The sequence below is a fragment of the Bos indicus genome, chromosome 19 (assembly GCF_029378745.1).
Source record: "Bos indicus isolate NIAB-ARS_2022 breed Sahiwal x Tharparkar chromosome 19, NIAB-ARS_B.indTharparkar_mat_pri_1.0, whole genome shotgun sequence".
In the NCBI taxonomy this organism is placed as follows: Eukaryota; Metazoa; Chordata; class Mammalia; order Artiodactyla; family Bovidae; genus Bos; species Bos indicus.
The window spans coordinates 54,806,689-54,827,885 of NC_091778.1; the positions used below are offsets into that span (position 1 = coordinate 54,806,689).

At 54.8% G+C, this 21,197-nt stretch overlaps 1 protein-coding gene across 3 annotated transcripts in view; it reads left to right on the forward strand.

Annotated features, from left to right (window-relative positions):
- Positions 1-21,197, forward strand: part of USP36 (ubiquitin specific peptidase 36) — a 32,517-nt gene that overhangs the window by 9,004 nt on the left and 2,316 nt on the right. For all 3 annotated transcript variants that reach the window (XM_070773971.1, XM_070773972.1, XM_070773970.1), the window contains 16 exons: positions 1,085-1,195; positions 2,319-2,421; positions 4,625-4,692; positions 5,133-5,203; positions 5,838-5,920; positions 7,410-7,521; positions 9,688-9,828; positions 10,576-10,676; positions 11,568-11,703; positions 14,012-14,650; positions 15,201-15,331; positions 17,150-17,740; positions 18,164-18,357; positions 19,880-19,981; positions 20,612-20,727; positions 21,040-21,191. In XM_070773971.1, the coding sequence (XP_070630072.1) occupies positions 1,085-1,195; positions 2,319-2,421; positions 4,625-4,692; positions 5,133-5,203; positions 5,838-5,920; positions 7,410-7,521; positions 9,688-9,828; positions 10,576-10,676; positions 11,568-11,703; positions 14,012-14,650; positions 15,201-15,331; positions 17,150-17,740; positions 18,164-18,357; positions 19,880-19,981; positions 20,612-20,727; positions 21,040-21,171 (2,831 nt within the window). In that variant the 3' untranslated portion in view covers positions 21,172-21,191. The remainder of the gene's footprint in view (positions 1-1,084; positions 1,196-2,318; positions 2,422-4,624; positions 4,693-5,132; positions 5,204-5,837; positions 5,921-7,409; positions 7,522-9,687; positions 9,829-10,575; positions 10,677-11,567; positions 11,704-14,011; positions 14,651-15,200; positions 15,332-17,149; positions 17,741-18,163; positions 18,358-19,879; positions 19,982-20,611; positions 20,728-21,039; positions 21,192-21,197) is intronic.

Genomic DNA, 21,197 nt, shown 5'->3' on the forward strand with positions numbered 1-21,197 from the left:
GTAGCAAGAGGGAGGGGTTGACGTGAGTGAGTAGGGGACTGTGTGGGTGGACTGCGGTCTGGAGGGAGGGCTAAAAGGCAGCTTGGTACAGTTCATAGAAAGCGAGCTTAAACATGCAGCTGCAGTGCGCTGGTGAGTGCCACGTGTGGAGTAGGGTGAATCCATGACTGGGAACAGCACTGACCTGTCAGCGGTCCCTGCTGCCAGAGGTCAAGGGACAGATGGAGGACGTGGGGCGCGGGGGTGTGAGAGGCTGAGAGGGGAGTTCAGCTGTCACACCTGTGCTTGCCTTACAAATCACCTAAAATGGGGTGTCGTCTTTGCTCTTCTCTTTGTATTTAAGATAGTTCATAATTAGAAGCGTAGCTAGGATCTGCCTGCCAGTGCAGGAGATGGAAGAGACGCAGGTTCACTCCCTGAGCCAAGAAGAGCCTCTGGAAGAAGAAATGGTCACCCACTTCAGTATTCTTGACTGGGAAATCCCGTGGATGGAGGAGTGGGCTACGTACAGTCCAGGGGGTCACAAAGAGTCAGACACGACTGAGCACACACACGCACAGAAGTATAGCACTGTCTAGCCTAATGCCTGGGGGAACAAATAGTTTATCCCAGAAGGGGGCTGGCCCAGCCTAGGGGGCACCATCTGGTCAGCAACAACTGGTCCCGCCTCCATGTAGGTGTCCCCTGGGGCAGCAGAGCCGCAGAGTCGGGCAGGTAGACTGGGAGGGAGCAGGTGCCTGGGGTCTCCCCGGAGCTGGCTGAGCCCAGATGTCTCCTGGGGGCAGCAGACCAGAGGTTCCACGGTGAAGAGCGAGTGAAGGGGGTGTCTGTCAGGAAGCCCGAAATGTTCTCTGTCATTGACCATGTGATGCGATTTGCAGGTCAGAGGACACGTTCTAAACCGAGCTTGGCAGCTCACACTCCGTGGGCTGGGTCTCACGGAGAGATGGGTTCCCAGGTGCCGCCAGCCTTGCAGGGCTTGGGCGGGCTGGGGGGCTCTGCTTTCTGCCAGCCAGGAGGCTGTGTCGTCAGCTCTCCTGGGAACTCCCAGGGCCCTACCGTGACCGCGTGTCCACGCCCGCAGGTCACCAGGGCAGCTTCTGCATGCTGTGCGTCATGCAGAACCACATCATCCAGGCCTTCGCCAACAGTGGCAACGCCATCAAGCCCGTGTCCTTCATCCGGGACCTGCGAAGTAAGAGCGGCTTCCTCCTGGGGAGGGCGGCATTGCCAGGGGTGCTGGCGGAGGGCAGGAGGCGGGAGTAGGCTCGAGCCTGGAGGCCTCGTGCACAGAGTGGAGCAGACTAAAGCCGGCCCTGGGGTTGGATGGACATGGGGCAGTCCATGTCAGCCAGTGGCGACCCCCACCCCCGGCCCCTTCCCCCAGGATCCTGCGGGTTGGCCAGGCCAGGGGCTGTGTGTTTCGGGTGGGGAGCTAGGTGAGGAAGTGCTGCGAGACCTCTTCTCAGCGTCTGAGGAGCCAGGGTCCATGTGTTGTGAAAGTCAGGTTTCTGTTTTGCTTGGCAGAGGTGGGTCCTTAGTTTTGTTGCTGTTGTGTTATTTCATGTATTTATGTATTTATTGGGCTGCACTGGGTCTTCGTTGCCGCTCGCAGGTTTTCTCAAGTTGTGGCAAGTGGGAGCTACTCTCTGGTTGCGGCATGTGGGCTTCTCCTTGGAGTGGCTTCTCGTTGCTGAGCCGGGCTCTGGGGCGCACGCGCCACCGTAGCTGGGGCCTGCAGGCTCTGCGGCGTGTGGGCTTCTCCTTGGAGTGGCTTCTCGTTGCTGAGCCAGGCTCTGGGGCACACGCGCCGCCGTGGTTGGGGCCTGCAGGCTCTGCGCTCGGGCTCAGTTGCTGCGGTGCATGGGCTTAGTTGCCCATGGTACGTTGGGTCTTTCTGGGCCAGGGATTGAACCTGTGTCCCCTGTGTTGGCAGATTTCTAACCACTGGACCACCAGGGAGGCCCACCCATTGGCTTTTTGAAGCCTGTGTGTGTTGTATTGGGCCGACATGGTGGTGATCTGCCATGGTCTGTATTGGCTCCTGAAAAGCCAGCTTAATTAATTAGCGGAGCTCATATCCTTACTGCTTGGTGTCCATTCGTGCTTTCTGTTACCTGTAGAGGGTCTCACTGGGAAGATAACTGCCATCAGGGAGGTGCCTGGGACATAGGGCGTCACGCAGGGCTCCATTTCCTCACTTGGGTTTAGTCCTGGGTCCGCTAAGAGATGGCCACAAGACCAGCGGGAATGGGACATGCGAAGAGAAGGCGGGGGCTCTTCTCAGCTGGCCTGACGCGTCTTCCTTCCCTCCTTAGAGATCGCCCGGCACTTCCGCTTTGGGAACCAGGAAGATGCACATGAGTTTCTGCGGTATACCATCGACGCCATGCAGAAGGCCTGCCTGAGCGGCTGTGCCAAGTACGTGCTGCCCTCCCCCCATGCTGCCTCTGTGGACATCCACACTGGACCCCTGAGCATCCACAGCGGACCCACCGCTTCCCCAGAAAGGGCCTCTCCTGCTGCAGGTCAGGTGGCGGCGTCTCTCCCAGCAGCTTGCAGAGGGACATGCTCTAATAGATCTCTCCAAGGACCTTCTACTGACAGGGGCTCTCCCCATCTTTTTAAAACTGCCTTGTCATTTCAGTCCCGAGGATGGGGCAGTGGGAAGTGTAATCTTTAGGCAAGAACTTGAAAGTCTGCAGGAAAACTCAAGGGTAAGGAGATGATGATTTTTGAGGTTCGCTCCGCCCAAATTTGGGTGCATAGACCAGTGTTCCCTTTTGTGAAACAGCTGCTGCAAGAATGTTTTTGTATCATTCCTGGGTTTGTGGGTTCACTTGAGAGAAAACAGGCAGGAAGTGCTGCTGCCTGGGCTTGGAATGGAACTGAGTGCTGGACTCTGAAGTATGGCTGAGGAGTCATGTCTGGAACGCCCTTCAGGAAGGTTAAGTTGAGTTGTAGCCGTGAGGATGGGAAACCTCTGTTTCGGAGGATGAGACTGATGGAGTTGAACCTGACGTGTCTCCCGGTGAAGCCACCTGTCTTCGGTGACCTCGCCCTGGCTGGGAAGTAACCCTCCCCTCGGGAAAACAAGCTGGCATTGCTTTTGCTGGTGTTAGAGGTCCCTTTTCCCTTTAATTCCTGGGAGTGTTTCTTGTATTCTGGTTTATGTATTTGATCGTACGGTTCCCTTTCTGGGTGTTGGGCTGTTGGTGGTCTCGCATCTCAGCTGTCCCTGCCACACTCACACTCACACACACACAGCCTTCCCGCCCTCCCCTTTCCCGTGCCCCTCAGTCCCTCCCCCACGGGCACCTCGAAGTTCAATCCTCATTTCTTTTCCGAGTTGAGTGAACTTTCTCTCCTTTTGGTCATGTTGGTTTTAAGGCTTGTTCACAGTGGTCTTCCATCTCCCCATGCGCTCGTTTGGGGTCTTCAGTTCACCCCGGGGTTTTGGCACTGCCCCCAGGGGCTGGTTCTTATTTTGTACTGGCAGCCCCCTAACTTTCAGATGCTAATGAGGATTTGGCGATTGGCCTGGTTCTTACTTCGGGCTCCCCCTTCTGGCCGCGCAGTGAAGCGCACGCTGGGGGTGGGTGGCTCTTATCCGGACTGAGAAGGGGTGTGGCCTTGGTATCTTTTGTTTGTTTGCTTCTTGTTCAGGACACTCCTTTTTCCCCTTGCCCTGCCTCCCCCTCCCCGCAAGGAGCCTGTCTGCCCCTGCTGCCCCCGGGGAGCATGTCTGGCTGCCAGGACTCCCAGGAGCCTCCCCTCAGGGGAGGTGCCGCACAGGCCTCAGTCCGTAGTTCCTCCCGTTTCCTCCCCACCTCAGTCTCGGGTGGAACGCTCAGTGGCAGCGTCTCGGATAGCTTCTTGGTCTGGCTCTGCTGTCCTGCTTCTGGGTAGTTGAATGTCTGCGCTATCCCTGCATCCCGGCTGGGCTGAGAGTATGTCCCTGTGTGGTCCTCCGGGCTCCTGTCCTGACGGATCCTGTTGTCTTGGGGGCATCCCACCCAGAGGGTCTGGGTGTGTCTGAAGTTATGTCCTTGCCGATCTTTGGACCGATGATGTCCCTCCTCTGATGAGTGCTGGTGACAGACGGTGGCAGTTGCTTTTCGTTTCCTAGTTTTGCAGAGCAGAAGTCTGCTGGCCCCGTGTTGGCCCCCGTGTGTTCTGGGCTGTACTCCTTGGCCAGCTGCCCATGTGTGGGCAGCACAGCCATAAACAGTCACGTGGCCTGGACGGGAGGCTGAGACCAGGGCGCCCTGGCTCGCTCTGCAGGAGGCGGGAAGGGGCCGCCTACAGAGAGAGGAGCAGGGTTAGCAGCACGCGTGCAGCCTCCAGAAAGTGTGGTGCCCACGCGGGACTGAGGGCAGAGCTGGAGCGGAAGCAGGGAGCACTGAGGCAGGGTTGGCCTGCAGGCTCATCGGGCCTCTTGCTCCCAGTGGGAGGTGAGGCCGCCTGCTGAGAGGGCAGGAGGGCGTCCCACGGGAGGTGGCTGCTCTAGGGGAGATCTCCAGGCGGAGCTGCCGCTGAGTAGGTGATGGGATGGGGCCTGGTGGGGTGCCCGCCTGTTTCTCGGCCCCTTGTCCTCCACCTGAAGGCCGTGGCCTTTCTCCAGGTTGGATCGTCAGACGCAGGCTACAACCCTGGTCCATCAGATTTTTGGAGGCTACCTCCGATCTCGGGGTAAGTGGAGAAACGTCCTGTGTCCCTTCTGGCCGGGGTTAGAGTATTAACCCGAAACGCTTCGTGTCGGTGCCCAGGCTGACCCGCCAGGCCCCCGAGGCCTCCAGCCTGCTCTGTGCCCCCCAGCCCTGCCTACAGCCTTCCTGGGAAGGGGTTTGGAGGAGCAGAGTCCAGAGTCTGTAGACACGCTGGTGTTGCTCTTCCTTGGACTCTGTAGTTAATCAGACGTGGCTGCTGCCCTTGGGGTGGGGGTGAGTGCCCCTGGCCAGGCCAGCCAGGCATCTCAGGGTTTGCCCTCCTCTCCTCCTGAGCACTTCCTGTCCCGGGATCTTGGGGAGCTGGGAGTGTGCCTCCAGTTCTCAGACTTGAAAACCTGGGCGACCTGGGGGTGGTGGCCCGGGGCCCTGCACCCACCCCACCATTCCCTTGTTCTCTCGCAGTGAAGTGCTCCATGTGCAAGAGCGTCTCAGACACCTACGACCCCTACTTGGATGTGGCGCTGGAAATCCGGGTACACACCTCATGCTGGTCGATGTTCATTTACGTTAGGATGGGGAGGCCAGAGGGCAGAAAACCCAAAACAGGAAAACCGATCAGGGCATGTGATCCAGGTAGATCAGGAAAGAGATACTTGGAATCCTCCATTCTTGTGTGTTTCGTCTTAGCCATCTTCCTCTGTGTTCCTTTTTTTCTTTCTCCGAAAAAAAAGGGGTTAAAAAAAAGTTTGTGCCCTCAGATGTGAATAGCGACCCCACCACGTGCAGGGCTTGAGCAGGGAGGCCTGCATGGTGCGGGGAGCTTCCACACAGAGGGCGCACAATTCCGAGCGGCCTTCCTCTGTCCCCGCTCTGAGGCTGCCGGAGCCGAGCTCACCTCAGCTTGAGGTTTGGATCAGACCCACGCGGCCGTGATAAACCCCTGGGGCTGTGATCCCGGTCCACAGAGAAGGAGTAGCAGCCTGGCTCCCTGTTGCCTGTGATGGGATGCTCTGACTCCCAGAAGGCGGCAGCGAGCAGGCCAGTTCTTAGGCAAGTGAGGTGCCGTGATCTGCTGCCTCAGCATGAAAAAGACCTTACATTTGGCATTTCTGGAGTCAGCCTTTTTCTTCCGCTGTTCACTGTACTCCCTGTTTCTGTCCTTCTCAGCAAGCTGCAAACATCGTGCGTGCTCTGGAACTTTTTGTGAAACCAGATGTCCTGAGCGGAGAGAATGCCTATATGTGTGCAAAGTAAGTTTCGGTTTGATCGTGGCCAAAAAGATCAAGCCAGCCTGCAAGGTAAAACACGTCACCTAACCTGACCCAGGTGCCGTCCCTCCCTCGCCCCCGCAGGCGGCGGCCGTCCACGTTCTCTCTCTGGCCAAGCCTCGTGGCTTGTGGCATCTCGGTTCCCCGAGTAGGGGTTGAGTCAGGCCACAGCAGTGACAACGCCGAGTCATAACCACTGGACCGCCAGGGAACTCTTGACCACTGTCCACGGTCTTGAGTGGTGTAATATGTCTTAAAACTAAAAGCCTTGAAACAGCACAGATGAAGAAATAATTGTGGCTGTCCTAGCTGCCACTCATGTGGCACTTACCCCAGGCTGCTCTCTGTTCTGAGGGGCTCACGTGCACGCGCGTGTGAGGCAGGGCCTGTTGTTACTCCATTCCACAGGAAGAAGAACTGAGGCCCAGAAGTGGGGTGATTGCATGTGGAGGCCATCCTGCTGCCTCCATGAGCCATGCTCTGCAGCTTCCGGTTTGGACTTGAGTGGTCCTCGGGACTTTTCCATTTCAGCAGACATGACTCTGACCTTCTTCTCTTTAGGGTTGTTCAGTCTCTGTGAGTGTGTTACCTTACATCCAGGTCATTTTTTTATTTCAGCAGACGTGACTCTAACCTTCTTTTCTTTAGGGTTGTCTAGTCTCAGGGTATGGGTATGTTACCTTATATCCAGGTCATTAAAAGCCATAATCACTAAAGAAGGTTTCCCTCCCTGTGTTTTCTTAGGTTTATGATTCTGTGCCAGAACCCTGCTTTTTGTCCCTCTCAGTTCACGCCCCTCAGCTCTAGACGCTGTTCACTTTAGCCTCTCTCTTCTCCCCCTTCATTTCCTCTTCTTCTGGCTTTGCTTTCGGTGATTTCCTGCCTGCCTGTTTATCTCTTGGCCACATCTGCTTGAATTTGTTTTTTCCTGTGTTAGCCCCGTTATTTTTCCATGCATCTGACTTAGTCTCCCGGTGGGAAAAGTGCTTCGTTTTTGTGTTAGAATCTCCACCTTTTTTCTAGTCCTTGTCCTGTTGTTGCTTTCCTTTCCGTAAGTGACGTTGATTTGATTTTTAGGGGTGCAGAGTTAAGTGCCACGTGAGTGGCAGCTAGGACAACCACGACTATTTCTTCTCATTCAAGAAGACTCCTTGTTAAAGAGCAGGTCTCAGGAGACTTCCTGGTCCAGTGGTTAAGAATCTGCCTTGCAGTGCAAGGGACGGGGGTTCCATCCCTGGTCGGGGAACTAAGATTCCCACGTGCCTGGGAGCAACTAAGCCCTTGTGTCACAACCAGAGCATCATCCTTGCACCACAACGAAAGCTCCCACTTGCTGCCCCTAAGACCCGATGCAGCCAAATAAATAAAAATTTTTTAAAAAGCAGGTCCTGATGTTCTGATGCTAACCCTGTGTGAGGACAGGAGTCCTCAGAGCACAGGCCAATAGCTCTTCTTCTCCCCTTCCTCGCAGATGCAAAAAGAAGGTTCCAGCCAGCAAGCGGTTCACCATCCACCGGACATCCAACGTCCTGACGCTCTCGCTCAAGCGCTTTGCCAACTTCAGTGGGGGGAAGATCACCAAGGTGAGCCCTCAAGCCAGTGCCCTGGACCTCATGGTCGGCCTTTTTAAAATTCAGATTCCAGGCTCTGTTTTAGAGAGAGTGGATTCAAGTCTCTGGAAGCCAGGGCCCAAGAGCCTGCATTTCTGCAAAAATCCCTAAACGATTGTTAGGCAGTCAAGTTCAAGAATGTCTTTTTTCCCCCCAGACTCTGCTTGTGCTTGGGGTGTTCCTGCAATGGAGGGTCCAGGTGGCCTTAAGAACCAAGGTGATGACGGCTGCTCTGTGTAGCTCCCATCTCCCGAGTCGTGTTTGCCCCAGAGCAGGTGCAGCTCCATGCTGCGCTTCTCTGTGGCGTGTAGAGGAAAAAGCTTCTGCAGAGTGCTGGTGTAGTAGATGGTGCCTTGTTTTATAAGGCTCCGAAGACCTGTTCTCAGTTGGTGGAGCCTAGCTGTGTGATTTCGGGCAAGGTGCTTGTCTCAGCTTCAGTGTCCTCACTGGTGGTGGTAGGGGCTTGTTTAGGTCAGCATTTCCCAAACTGCTGTTCTGCAGGATGGTTGCATGGTACCCTGAAAGATATTCTGTGTTCAGCTGAGCTTGGGAAACGCCACCCAACATGAAAATAATTCTTTTTTTTTGTTTTGTTTATTTTGGCTAAGCTGAGTCTTGCGGCTGCTTGGGCTTTTCTCTAGTTGCAGGGAGTAGGGGCTACTCTTTGGTTGCGGTGCTCGGACTTCTCATTGCAGTGGCTTCTCTTGGGCTTCACAAGTTGCGGCACGCGGGCTCAGTAGTTGAGGTTCTTGGGCTCTAGAGCACAGGCTCAGTAGGTGGGGCACATGGGCTTAGTTGCTCCGTGGCATGGGAATCTTCCCAGAGCAGGGATTGAGCCATGTCCCCTGCATTGGCAGGCAGATTCTTTACCACTGAGCCACCAGGGAAGCCCCTAAAACAGTTGTTTTTGATTGAAGGCCTTCTCAGAGCCTTTATTAAGCTGTGTTGCATTTTGAATCTCCCAGGGGAATTTATTATGAAGAGTTTCTTAGACTCAGTTATTGAGGGCATCACTCATTCCTCCATTTTACTGACACTCACGTGTTCACATTGCGCTTCGCCATGCGAGGCTCTAGGAAATCGGGGAGATGATCAGTGCTAAACGAGGTCTCATTGCTTCTGCCCAGAGGAGCTCACGTTTCTCCATAACACCTCCTGGAACCAGTTTGCTGTTAGAACACAGTTTGAGAGACACTGGTCTGTTTGATTTTGGCCCTGTGTCCGGCAAGACTGGACTGGGGCTCCTGAGCCTACTGGGTATGTTTGCCTTTAAGCAGTAGATGAGAAAAGACATGTTGATGAATAGCATGACATTCTGTTGATCTAAAGAAGCCAAACACAAATAGGTACCGACTGTTCCTGCGAATCCCAGGAACAGGCAGCACTAACCACTGGCCGTGGGCTCGAAACAGGCAGGATGGGGGCATTCACTGGAGAGAGGATTTTCTGGGTCCGTGTCTGTCTCTAGAATGGAGCGTGGGTTACCATCAGTGGAGATGGGTCAGAACTCAGCAGACTGTAAGCTCCTCAAAGAGCTACCTGTTTCATTCCACGTAAATTGTGCCTCGTTTTTTAAAAAAGTCCATATGAGCACAGGCAGTAATCGCAGTACATTATACCCTTGTCGTTCAAGGCTCACTTCTGATAGTATTTGCTTACAAAAGATTGTTCATTCCTGAAATAAACTTTGGCATGACCTTTGTTCTGATCCATTAAAATTTTAACCTGCTGTTGCAATTGCCCATATGGGGTCAGCCTGTTTTTCTGAAGCCCTGGGTCCCTGCCCTGTCCCCTGCCCTCCCCTCAAAGTCTTCTGCTTGGGGGCGGGAGGGAGAACTAACAGCTCTCCTCCTTCTGCACGTGGGACCCAGGTAGCAAGAGAACCAGTCTGGGCGTACGGCCAAGACAGGAGACCGTAAATCGCTTGACAGGACAATAAAGTAAGAGTTTCTCAGAGAAACTCCCTTAAAAAGGATGTGTTTTCTGCTTTCTTTTTAAATCACTGACCAGAGGAGGCTCCTGCCTCAGCCTTGCATGCCTGTCGCCCCACATAGTTCAAGACCCACTGATTGGGAGGGCGAGTTGACCCTTACTCTCACTGATGAATTGTAATTTCCTGTTCCTTGGCTCTTCCAACAGGATGTGGGCTACCCAGAGTTCCTGAACATCCGCCCGTACATGTCCCAGAGCAGTGGCGAGCCTGTCATGTACGGGCTGTATGCTGTCCTCGTCCACTCGGGCTACAGCTGCCATGCCGGGCACTATTACTGCTATGTGAAGGTCAGTGGCTCTGGTGTCGGCATCTGGCTGCTGCAGGGGTGGTGTATGCGCTGCCTCCTGGCCGGGGGGTGAGGAGAGGCAGGTTGGCAGAGCCTGTTTGCACACCTCCAGGTGGGCCCTCATTATACTCCGGGAAGTGGCCCTGCTTTGTGTTACGTCCAGGTCCTATTGCTGCTTCTTCATGGAGCACAAAGGCGTCCTTCTGACCTGTCCCACTCGGATCGGCCCCACTTTTGACGGCCTAGCAGTGAGACACGAGGGGGGCTGCTTTCGGTACCCTGTTCTTAGACCCCTGAAGAAGTCTCAGAAGGCCAGATGTTGGTGGGAGAGGCTTTGCCAAGCAGACCTTCGAAAAGAGCCTTCAGGAGGGAAAGCTCGCATCTTTGGGGGTGCCAGGAAGGAAGGGGGGGTCTCCAGCACACTTGTGGGGGCACATTCAGAGGTAGCTATTTGGTATTTTCATGTGAAATCATTGGAAAAGACCTTGATGCTGGGAAAGACAGCATCACCAGCTTTATGGGCGTAAGTTGGAACAAACTCCGGGAACAGTGAAGGACAGGGAAGCCTGGCATGCTGCCGTCCCCGGGGCCACCAGGAGTCAGACCCGTCTAGGCGACTGAACGGCAGCATTTGCTAACTCAAACTCGGATATATGTGGCAGTTAAAAGGCTTGTCCTTCGCTTGTTATAAGTAAGCCTCACAGAAGTGTTGACCATTGGTTTTCGTCCTCACCCTCTGCTGCTTCAGGCAAGCAATGGACAGTGGTACCAGATGAACGACTCCTTGGTCCACGCCAGCAACATCAAGGTGGTTCTGAACCAGCAGGCCTACGTCCTCTTCTACCTGCGGTAACCGACTCCCACCCCACCCCTTTCCCCCAGAGCCCACACCCCACTCTCGACCTGACAGGCCTCCTTGGCCTTTTCCTGCGTGAAAGTAACCGAGAAATCTGAAGGACGTACAGCTGTCCTCCGGCCAGTCAGGGGTAACAGAGCGCGGCCACCGGGAAGGACGCTTAGACCACGTCTGCCTGGCTGCTGAGTCAGAGCCCGAGGGAAGGTCGGACTGAGTGCAGTCCGTCTGCCCCACATGGAAGTGACTCGGCACATAAATGGGAAGGCCATCTGGCATTTTACATTATTGCCCCCGAATAGCTGTGCTCCATCTAGATATCGGCTCACCCCACCGCGTCCTCTTTGCGGGGAGTGGTCGTGGTGGGCAGGGAAGTGGGCCATCAGAGGGTGGAGGCCTCGGGAGGTGCTTCTTTCTGGGACTGGTGGTCGCCACCCGGAGGATGAGAACAAGGCGAAGGGCAGTGCTCTGCTGCTTCGGGATGGCGTTGATAAACTGAGAGTCTAGTTTTGGAAGAGCTCTCGCGTAATTTGCTCTCTGCTCATATTGAGCGGAATCCAGAGCTATGTAGTAAGTTCTCGTGGTCTGCCTTTGCTTGGTCCCCACTGCTTTTTTTGGGGGGGGCCGTGCCACTCGGCTTGAGGGACTCAGTTCCCAGACCAGGGATTGAACCCAGGCCATGGCTGTGAAAGCCTGGAATCTTAACCACTGGGCCACCAGGGAACTCCCTGCTTGCCCCTCCATGAAATTGTACTGACTTGGGGGTATTTTGACTTTGGTATTTACCAACTTGACTTTGGTATTCTGATTCCTTCTCTCGCTCACTTTGGGTCAAGCCTCTGCAGCTTCAGTAAGGCAGTCCCTGCCTCCTTCTGTCCCTTTGACAGGATTCCAGGCTCTAAGAAGAGTCCCGAGGGCTCCATCTCCAGGACTGCCTCCCTTTCCAGCCGCCCCGGCGTGGTTCCGGACCATGTCCGGAAGAATGTCAGCAACGGAACCGCGGCCTCTCCAATGACCGGAAAGGTACTTGTTTAATAGGATCGATGTAAACCCTGCTGTTCTTGCCGCCTGTGCCTCTTGGGGTGTCATGGAGCACCGCCCCCACCTCTGTGTGCCGGGGTGCTTGGCCCAGTTGAAGGAGGCACAGACGCGGTCCTGCTCTGTTCCATGTTCTTTCTGAAGAGGGTTACAGGGCCGATGCTGGTAAGGAAGAGGGAACAGTGAAGAGAAGACGCGACTCAGCAGATCAAGACTTAGCTCCCAGCTGCCTTATATAAGTACAATGACAGGTCCCCCAAGCACACCTTAAGCACCTGGGAAAAAATACTTTATCCCCACACTTTAATATCGAAAATGTGAATAGATTGTACCAGGGTATAACCGTTGCAGTTTTACTATGGTGGTGGTAAGAGAACATCCTTTCTTTTGAGAAATACTTGCTGTATTTGGAGGTAAAAGGACGTCTTGTCTAAAATTCATTCAAATGGTTAGAAAAATATATATGTACATACACACGCATATGTTGATACGTATATGCAGGGAGAGAGAACAAGAAACTTAATGTGGTAAAGTTAAGGAATATCCCTTGAAGGTTTTTTTGTATGTATTGGAAAAAGTTAAACTCAGTTTTATTACCAAGATAAATAGCAATTTCTTTTATTACAACATAATTCGTAATTCAAAACTAGAACAACCATCTCTGTTGACTGCTTCTGTGACCCCAGTCTGAAGATCAGATCAAACCCAGACTGTCAACGGCCTCCACAGCCTGCAGGGTTTTTAGTCTTTTACGAAAATCTGTTTCCCCGCCAACGTTGAAGAAAATAGAAGCTGAAATAGAAGCATTGGAATTGACACAGCAGTGATGAGCTATGACCCAGTTGCAAGGGTGATGGTCACTCTGGCCAGAGCAAGAAAGCCAGATGCCTCAGTCACAGCTCAGAGGAACAGCGAGGGGCGCAGGGGAGCCTGAGGGTGAGCATGGGTAACCCTGGGTTAGGCTGGGTTAGCAAGGCCACTCCACTGACAGTGTGTGTTTTCATTACGAAAGCAGCTTTCCAAATACACTGTGGTTACCCAGAAATCGTTTTACTTTAAATAACATCGTATGGTCCCAGGGACTTAAACGCTCAACAGTTGAACAGGTTGTGTAGCACAGTGGGAGGGTGTATTCCCTTTAGGAGGAAAATTAATAAAGAGATAAAAAATGACTTCAGTGACTTCAAGTCACTCTGTGGCCTGTGCAAAGGATATGGGTGCTTAATGATTCAAAGTAGTATGAATTTAGCAAACGTTTTGGGAAAACCTCATTGCTGGTAAGAGGATAGTAAATTCAGTGTGGCAATATGCATCCTAATTTGTGAAAATATTAATAGTCTAGTCATTCTATTTCTAAAAAAAATGAGTATGGAGTACTAAATACAGGAGAAGATTGTTTTTGATTTTTCATTGACAAGTAGTTACGAAGCGTAGGACCTTGACCTGTTGGGAGGGGGAGGTGACCGGTTACGGTGAGTAGCCCCGGTGCAGGCCCTGGGGAGCGTTTCAGGGTGTGGGTGGTATAGACCTGGGTGTAAAGGTGCTACGGAGACGGATGGGGCACTTAGCACCCGGCTGGTCATTTCAAGGCTACCTGGAGCTAGTCTAGTTTATAAGCTCTTCACACAGTGAGCTGTCTGCTGCTGCTAAGTCGCTTCCGTAGTGTCCGACTCTGTGCGACCCCATCCCTGGGATTCTCCAGGCAAGAACACTGGAGTGGGTTGCCATTTCCTTCTCCAGTGCGTGAAAGTGAAGTCGCTTCAGTCGTATCTGACTCTGTGCGACCCCATGGACTGCAGCCCACCAGGCTCCTCCGTCCATGGGATTTTCCAGGCAAGAGTACTGGAGTGGGGTGCCATTGCCTTCTCCAAGCTGTCTGCTAGTCAAACATTAAGACCTTTGTTGAGGGCCTGAGTATTTAAGTGATACGGCACATGGTTAAAACTGAGGCGCCCCTGTGTTGGCAGAGAAGCCCACAGGGAAGGACACCAGCATATCAATCAAGGTTGTGTTTAGGTGATGGAACTTGGTAAATTCTTTCTCGTTGTACTATTTTTGTATAACTCAAATCCTGATGAAAACGTCCTGCTTTCATAGTCGAGATGCTTATGGAGATGCCCCCACTTGTGCAGAACTCAGGAATTGCTGAAAAGCAGCAGCGACATCTGTATCATGTGCCCATGTCAGTTTGTTTGGAGCGGCTCCTCCAGAGCTCCCGCCTGCTGCCTCCTCGTAGGGGCCGGCCCAGCTCCCTCTGGCTTTGATCACATCCTTTGCTTTGCTCCTCTCTTAGAGACCAGACCCTGTGACGATGAAGAAGCCACAGACCCCCGAAGAACTTGGAGTACCCATTGCCAGGAACGGCTCTGTGTTGGGCCTGAAGTCTCCGAATGGATATGCTCCTGCCAAGCCCCCCCTGGCGTCCCCTTCCCCCAAAGTCTGCAGAACACCCACCCACGCGCCAGCCATTCTGGATGAGCCTGGAAAGAAAGTCAAGAAGCCAGCGTCCCTGCAGCACTTCTCCCCTCCACCCAGTGCCAGCGCACCGGGAGGCAGCAGGAGCGAGGGTCGCAGGCCAGGCTCCTGGGACGGCCGGGCCGCTGTCTCTACCTCACTCCGGGCCCCAGCTGCGGGGACGCCCAATGGGCTTGGGCCCCAGGCGGGCGACGAGGGCCCCACCCCTGAGAGGGGGGGCTCCAGCCCTGAGCACCCCACCAGCAGGCCCCCGCAAGCCCCCCAGAGCGGAGTCACTCCCCTCGGAGATTCTCAGGGAACCCACTCCGTCACTGCCGGCCCCACCAAGGTGCTGCCGGCCCGACAGGATGCCGAGCCGGAGAAGGCCAAGTGCCCCGTCCCGAGCAGCACCAGCCCTGAGCCGGCCAACACCATGTCTCCTCCTCCGGCCAAAAAGCTGGCCCTCTCTGCCAAGAAGGTGGGTGTGTGGGCAGCTCGACCCCGAAGGGTGTTGGTAGGAGCCAGGAAGTGGGGCTGCTTTTAGCTTTGGGGAGGGCGGTGGGACAATGGCTGAGGGCGTCCGCCAGCGTTGGAGGGCTGTCCTGGCCTGTGCGGGGGCAACAGTAGTGTGATCAGATGAGGCTGGGGGCCGGGCCTCCTCTTCTGTGGACAGACGTCCTAAGGGAGTTCGGGGATGGGCCCTGGCCGGAGCTCAGCACAGGGGACACCAGCTGACCGGCACCTCTGTGTGCAGCCTGACGCGCTGATGTAATTGTCGTGCTGAAGTTTCTGTTTAAACTTCCTTCCTTTTTTCCTTTTTGTTTCTAACCAAAAACACTTCTGATTCTTCTTCTATCATGCCCCCCCACCCCTCACGCTCCCTTTTTTTGTTCTCCTGTCCTCTCATCCTCCCTTCTGGGCTCTTTTTTCTTTTCTTTTCTTTTTTTTTACTTTTATTTTTATTTTCCTCCTCACTCACGGCAACCTTTTTTAGACCACCAAGTTTTTATTTATGTCAATAACTGCAGGCCAGCACCCTGCGGAGGGCAACCGGCAATGACCTCCGTCCACCTGCCCTCTCTCCATCCTCCGACCTCACCTACCCCCGGAAACCCACTCACCCCATCGTCGCCGCCCCCTGGCCTGTCCGTGCAATACGGTAAGCAGGGCAGCCGCTCCTCCCCGTGGTGCCGGCGCAGAGGTCTACCAGTGTCCCCTGTCTCCTCCTGCCCGAGGGGCTTCCGCGGGGCACAGGCAGCTTGGTCTCTGCGGTCCTGGCCTTTTTGACTCTGTCTTCATCTCCCGTCTGTCTGCCACATGCCCTTGGTGATGGGTGTGCTGTGAACTGATGTGGCTGGGGGTCCCCAGCGCCGAGACAGGACCCCAGAGTGGACGGCTGGCGTTGCGGGGGTGGTGGGTGTCTGGACAGACGCCGTGTGAGCTCAGAGTCCTGTATGCAGGTTGTGTCTCCCAGCAACGCTCCAGGGCTTATCTTGGGGCAAGGTGGGGTCTGTTGCCCTGGCCCTCAGGGCACTCCCAGTGGGCTCTGGGGGCTGCTGCAGTGGACGTGGCTCCGTGGGGCTTTTCAGCATCCTGGGGAGATGGCCCTCCAGAGGCGTGGGCTGTCGCCTCCTGGCCCGCTCTGCACCGGAACGCTTGAGTCCCTTCAGGTGTCGAGGGCAGAAGGCCCAGAGTTACTGATAAATGGCTGTCTGAGGAGTGAGAGACTTCTAAGGCCTTTGACAGCTGTGGAGGGAGGGAGGAAAGAAGGAAGACGAGGCAAAGCCACGAGGTGCTTTGGACGGGTTCAGCGTTTACATGGCGCCATCATGCCCTCCCTGCCCCCCTCATTCGAGGCCCTGCGCTCGGGGCCCACTGATCCCTTCCCCCAGCCCCCCTCCTCCTACTCTCACTGCTGGCACAGGGGTTTTGGACTTGGAATGTCCTTAAATGTTCACGACATATATTTGGTATTTTTTTCTGTGTTTCTTTGACGTACAACTTTTTTTTTAATTTCCAAAGTGCAGAGTAACGTGACCTAGTAATGCAATTTGTGTGACTATCAGAGTTTGTTCTGATTTAGACAGTGATGAGACAGTTCTGTTTAATTAATAACCCTTGGAGGTGGGCATTATTGTCATTCATTCACAGATGAGAAAATTGTGGCTCAGGGTGGAAAATTGACTTTTCCATGGGTGCATGCATAGTTGACAGAAGGGCTTCCCAGATAGCTCAGTGGTGAAGAGTCGGCCTGCCAGTAGGGGACCCGGGTTTGATCCCTGGGTCAGGAAGATCCCCTGAAGAAGGAAGTGGCAGTCCACTCCAGTATGCTGGCCTGGGAAATCCCATGGACAGAGGAACCTGGCGGGCTACAGTCCACGGGGTCGCAGAAGAGTCGGACGTGACTTAGCTACTAAGCACACACACAGACACAGTTAGCGACACACACATTCGACAGAAAGGAGAGCCACGAGTCTCGCCCGTCCGGTCCTGCCCCTTGCTTGTCTTGCTGTATAGCTGGCTGGAAAGTCTGTCTCCCTGATCTTCATAAACCCCAGGTTTCAGAGGAAAATCCTGGGAAGGTAATAGCAAAAGTCAGGTAGGCTTGTATCTGCCTTTCGTGTAAGACTCAGCTGCCTGTGCTCAGACACGTGATGCTTGTGGAGGCTGGACGTTTACTGCTGGGTGGAGCTTTCCTCTGAACACATTTGTATTGAAAGGTTAAAACACTGGAGTTTGTAAAAGTACCTTGGACTAACTGGTGACAAGAAACCGAGATATGTAGTGATTTTTATGAACTTTGATCTTGAGGTTTGAATTTGCTTGTTAGCCTGTGTTTTCTAACTTCTCTGAAACGTGTACATATCTGAGGTTTACAGGGGAAAATCATTGAAAATCCTTACTTGAGAGGGAGGGGGGCCGAAGGAGGGCAGGGCGGAGAACTCAGCCTGTCCTCACTGCCTGCCTCTCCCTACAGGGCTGTCTCGCCTGCTCCCAGACCCTCCAGCCATCTGAAGCCCCCCTTCGGCCCCTGTCCCCCATCACTGTCCAGCAGCCCCCATCCTCTTGGGACATCAGACCCACAGAGCTGCTCGCCCACCTCTGCACCCCTGCCTCAGGTCAATGGGGCCTTCCGGGCCCCGCTACACCAGCTGCCAGAGGCCAGTGAGCCCCTCCGGAGCCTTGGTAAAAAGAGGAAGAAGACTCGCGTGAAAGTGGGGGGCCGTGTCTCGGAGACCTGCACGGCCGTGGCGGCCCAGCCCGGGAAGAGGAGGAAGAGGAAGAGGAAGCACATGGGGGACGTGGACGCCACCCCCCTGCAGGACGAGCGGACACCAGGGCCGCCCTGGAGCCCTGAACGCAGGAAGGAGGGCCGGGCGGAGCCACCGGCAGACAGATCGGAGGAAGAAGGCAGACAGCAGCCAGGGAGTGGCCAGCGCCTGGAGAACAGCTGGCCAGTGGGATGCATGACCAATGGCCCCCATGTGAGCAGCAGGAAGAGGAGGAGAAAGGGACTGGAGAGCTGTGACGAAGAAGACTGCCTCCCCGGGGACCCACCTTGGCATGGGTGAGAGCGGGGAGCCAGGGGCCCTGTACCTCCACTCACTCACACACAGTCTGCTCCGGGTGGGTGCTGTCTGGAAATACAGGTGCCCAGACCTCTGGGATATGACCATGTTGTCCCGGGGTTTGGCGAGTGGAGGCATGTCCTGGATCTGTCCAGTACCATGTGTGCTGGGAGGTCTCACGTGACCCGGGCAGGGCTGGGCTGGGGTCCTGTTGTCCAGTAGGACTTGCCTCAGTGAGGATTAAAAATGCGCTCATGTGCTCTCCTGGGCTGTGGCCGTGGATCGCTGGCGCGGTCTGTCTTCGTTGGGTTCGGGTGGTGTCTCCCGGGGCTCTTCTGCAGGGCTGGGCACATGCCAGCAGAGTTCTCGAGGTGTCTGGGCTTCGGTTTGCTCGGAGCTGACTGTCCAGTCTGACTTCCCAGGAGCTGCGTGCCCTCGGACGTCGTCCAGCCAGAGACTGTTGCAACATCACCGAGGAAAAAGAAAAAGAAAAAAAAGAAGCAAGAGCCACGACAAGAAGTAGAAGAGAAGGAGCCCGAGGGCCAGAGGGGCCCCGCTGTCCCTGGGTGCAGCCCCCTGCCAGCTGTGAATGGCCAGGCTCCCAGGGGCCCCACAGGTGTGCATGGGATGAGGAGGGGGCGCTAAGGGTAGGAGCCAGCCTGCCGTGTGTGTCCAGAGGCAGATGCAGTTCACTGGGGAGCCCTCTGCCCTGGTGCGAGCCGTCTGCCCACTGGGCCTCCTCACCTGGCTGATCATTCAGCAGGATCTGCCCCACAGGAGAATGCAGGACACACGTAAATGTCAGCACGTTCGTGAGCCCAGCGTTTCTTCTGATTCAGGGCTGTTCCCTTCTGGACCTTCCCACTGGAATGATTCCTGGCCGTCCAGCTTGATGTTGTCCTTTGCCACTTGAACATGGAGCATTGAGTTCAGAAGCTCACTTCCCTCTGCCTCTCTCAGTTGTGAGCCTGTCTGACGATCATGTGGCCTCTTGCATTTGGGGTTCCGTGTGCTGTGGGTCTGCCTAAGCTGAGGCCCCCACCAAGCAGCTCATTCGTGTTTTGTCTTCTGTCTTTCTTTCTGGCTGGTGGGACTCACTGGGCTCTCCTGGTGGAGTGTGTCTGTTACATGAGGGAGGAGAAGGTCCTCAGCTCCTCTGGAAGGGGCCCAGATCTCAGGGCATCAGCTGTTGTGTTAGTTCTTTGGGGGCACAACCACCCTGGGGATTGACCTGGAGTTTGTATCGGACTCCAGAGAAACGCAGCCATGAATGAATGTAGGGTTTTGATAATTACATAGCAAAGTGCTAACTGCTAGGCGAGGAGTGGCTGCAGCAGGCGGCCAGAGCATAATGGGAGAAAAGGCGGCAGAGAGTGGCCGCCACCAGACCACAGCATTGCTTTGTGAGCCCGCTGGCCAGGCTGGGGTGCTGGGGCTGCAGGGAGGCCCAGTGCCATGCGTGCCCGCTCACAGTCCCAAGGTGGAGACGGGCGTCAGTGGCCGAGAATTGGCTAGAGCTGCAGTCGTCCATGGCTCCACGTTACCACTGGGCCCGAGCTGTGCTGAGGAGCAGCCAGTGGGGCTGGTGGGAACAGGCTGGGGGTGGACAGTGGAGCTCTCCTGCTCAAAGCACTGAGCCTGAAGGACACAAGGTCACTGCCAAGTTGGCAGCCCGGAGAGACGAGGTGAGGCTTGTGTTTAGGACGGCCAGTCCATTCAGGCGGTTGGAGTTGGTTGAGGGTCAGGGTAGAGGCCAGGGCTAGCTCAGATGTCATCTCTAGAGCCATGATGAGGGGCAGTCAGTACTATCTGTGCAGATGTCCTTTCTTGCTGGCCAGGCTCTCTGAGGACAGGTCCGGCAGACGGGAGCTGCCCCACCAAGCTGCGGTGGCGGTGGTGGCGCTGGAGAGAGGCACCTCGTCCCTCCAGTTCCCTCCGCTCCATGTTTCTGCTGGTTCCCTACAGGCGAGGAAGAGAAATCATTAATTCTCTTGCCACAGGCAGGCATAAAGAGCTTGCTTTTACACATTCTTTCAGTAATTTGTGATTAGTAAGTTTTGCAGTGCTGTTGTAAATAAAAGGTGTGTGGTCATTTTCTTGGTGACTTAAATGTATGTAAACTGTTCCTCTGATTGCAGGGCTGGGACCGGCTCCACTTGCATCCTGGGACAGAGAGAGAGAATCCGATGTGGTCCAAGAATTGCTCAAATACTCATCTGATAAAGCTTATGGGAGAAAAGGTACTGTTTTGAGACCTGACTTCTGTTTTTCTGCTATTGGCTTCTGTAGGAGATAAAGAGGCCTGAAGCAGGCCTGCAATTTTGAGCCTTGTGCACAGAGATTGCTTGGCTCTGAAGACAGGAAAAGAAAGCCATTGCATGCAGGTCAAGAACCCTGCAGTTGGGGTTAGTCTGTGGAAGGATCCAGAACAGCTTCCCCCTGGGCTCTGGGAGCGGGGAGAGGATGAGTGTGTGTCTCGGGGCGGGGATGGCTGTGGCAGGGATGGCTCGTCTGGCTCGCGTGCTGTACGTTCTCATTTAGAACATTATTTTTCTAATTTGGACTTGGAGAACACAAGATCTTTGTCTCTCAAATGAGAGCAGGGGTTTATAAAAACTAAACTTTGAGGATCGGTGGTAGAGTTAACAGTGTTTGCTCGTGTGACAGAATCATTGACTGTCCTGCAAACCAGAGACCACCCTGTCCCTCTTCCTTTTCCTTCTGTGTGTCCATTTTCACCAGAAGGTGGCCCTCAAAAACGGTGAATCGTTAGGAGCAGACCAGCCTCGTATGTAAACTTCACCCTTGAAGTAAATCGCCAGGGCAGCTGGGAGCCCACCCAGGTCCTGACGCACGTGTCTGCTTTGCAGTTTTGACGTGGGACGGCGCGGTGTCGGCCGTCAGTCAGGACGCCATTCAGGACAGCAGGCTGGCCCGCACGGCCACGGTCATTGACGACTGGGACGAAGAGTTCGACCGAGGGAAGGTGTGACGCGTGGTGGCACCTGGCAGGGGGGACTTGGGTTTTCAGGGCGGTTTGAAGTGGCCGAGGGCGAGGCTGGAGCCTGGCTGCCTGGGAGCACGTGGCCGGGTGCAGGGTTTCCGTCCTGCAGTTGCTCCTGCTCTGCCATCAGTGAAGTTGGGGTCATGAGGACACCTCCCGAGGGCCACGTGGAGGACAAATCTGTTTAGGTCACACGTTGAGACTCGAGCTGGTGTGCAGTAAGCACTCGGAAGGAGCCACCAGGACCTGGGGGAGGCCTTTGTGGGAATTGTGACACTGTGATTCTTGACATAGGAGAAGAAATTGAAAAAATTCAAGAGAGAGAAGAAAAGAAACTTCAACGCCTTCCAAAAACTTCAGAGTAGACGGAATTTTTGGTCTGTGACTCACCCAGCTAAGGCTTCCAGTCTGAGCTATCGCCGCTGAATGTGCTGCTGTCAAGATAGGTCAGT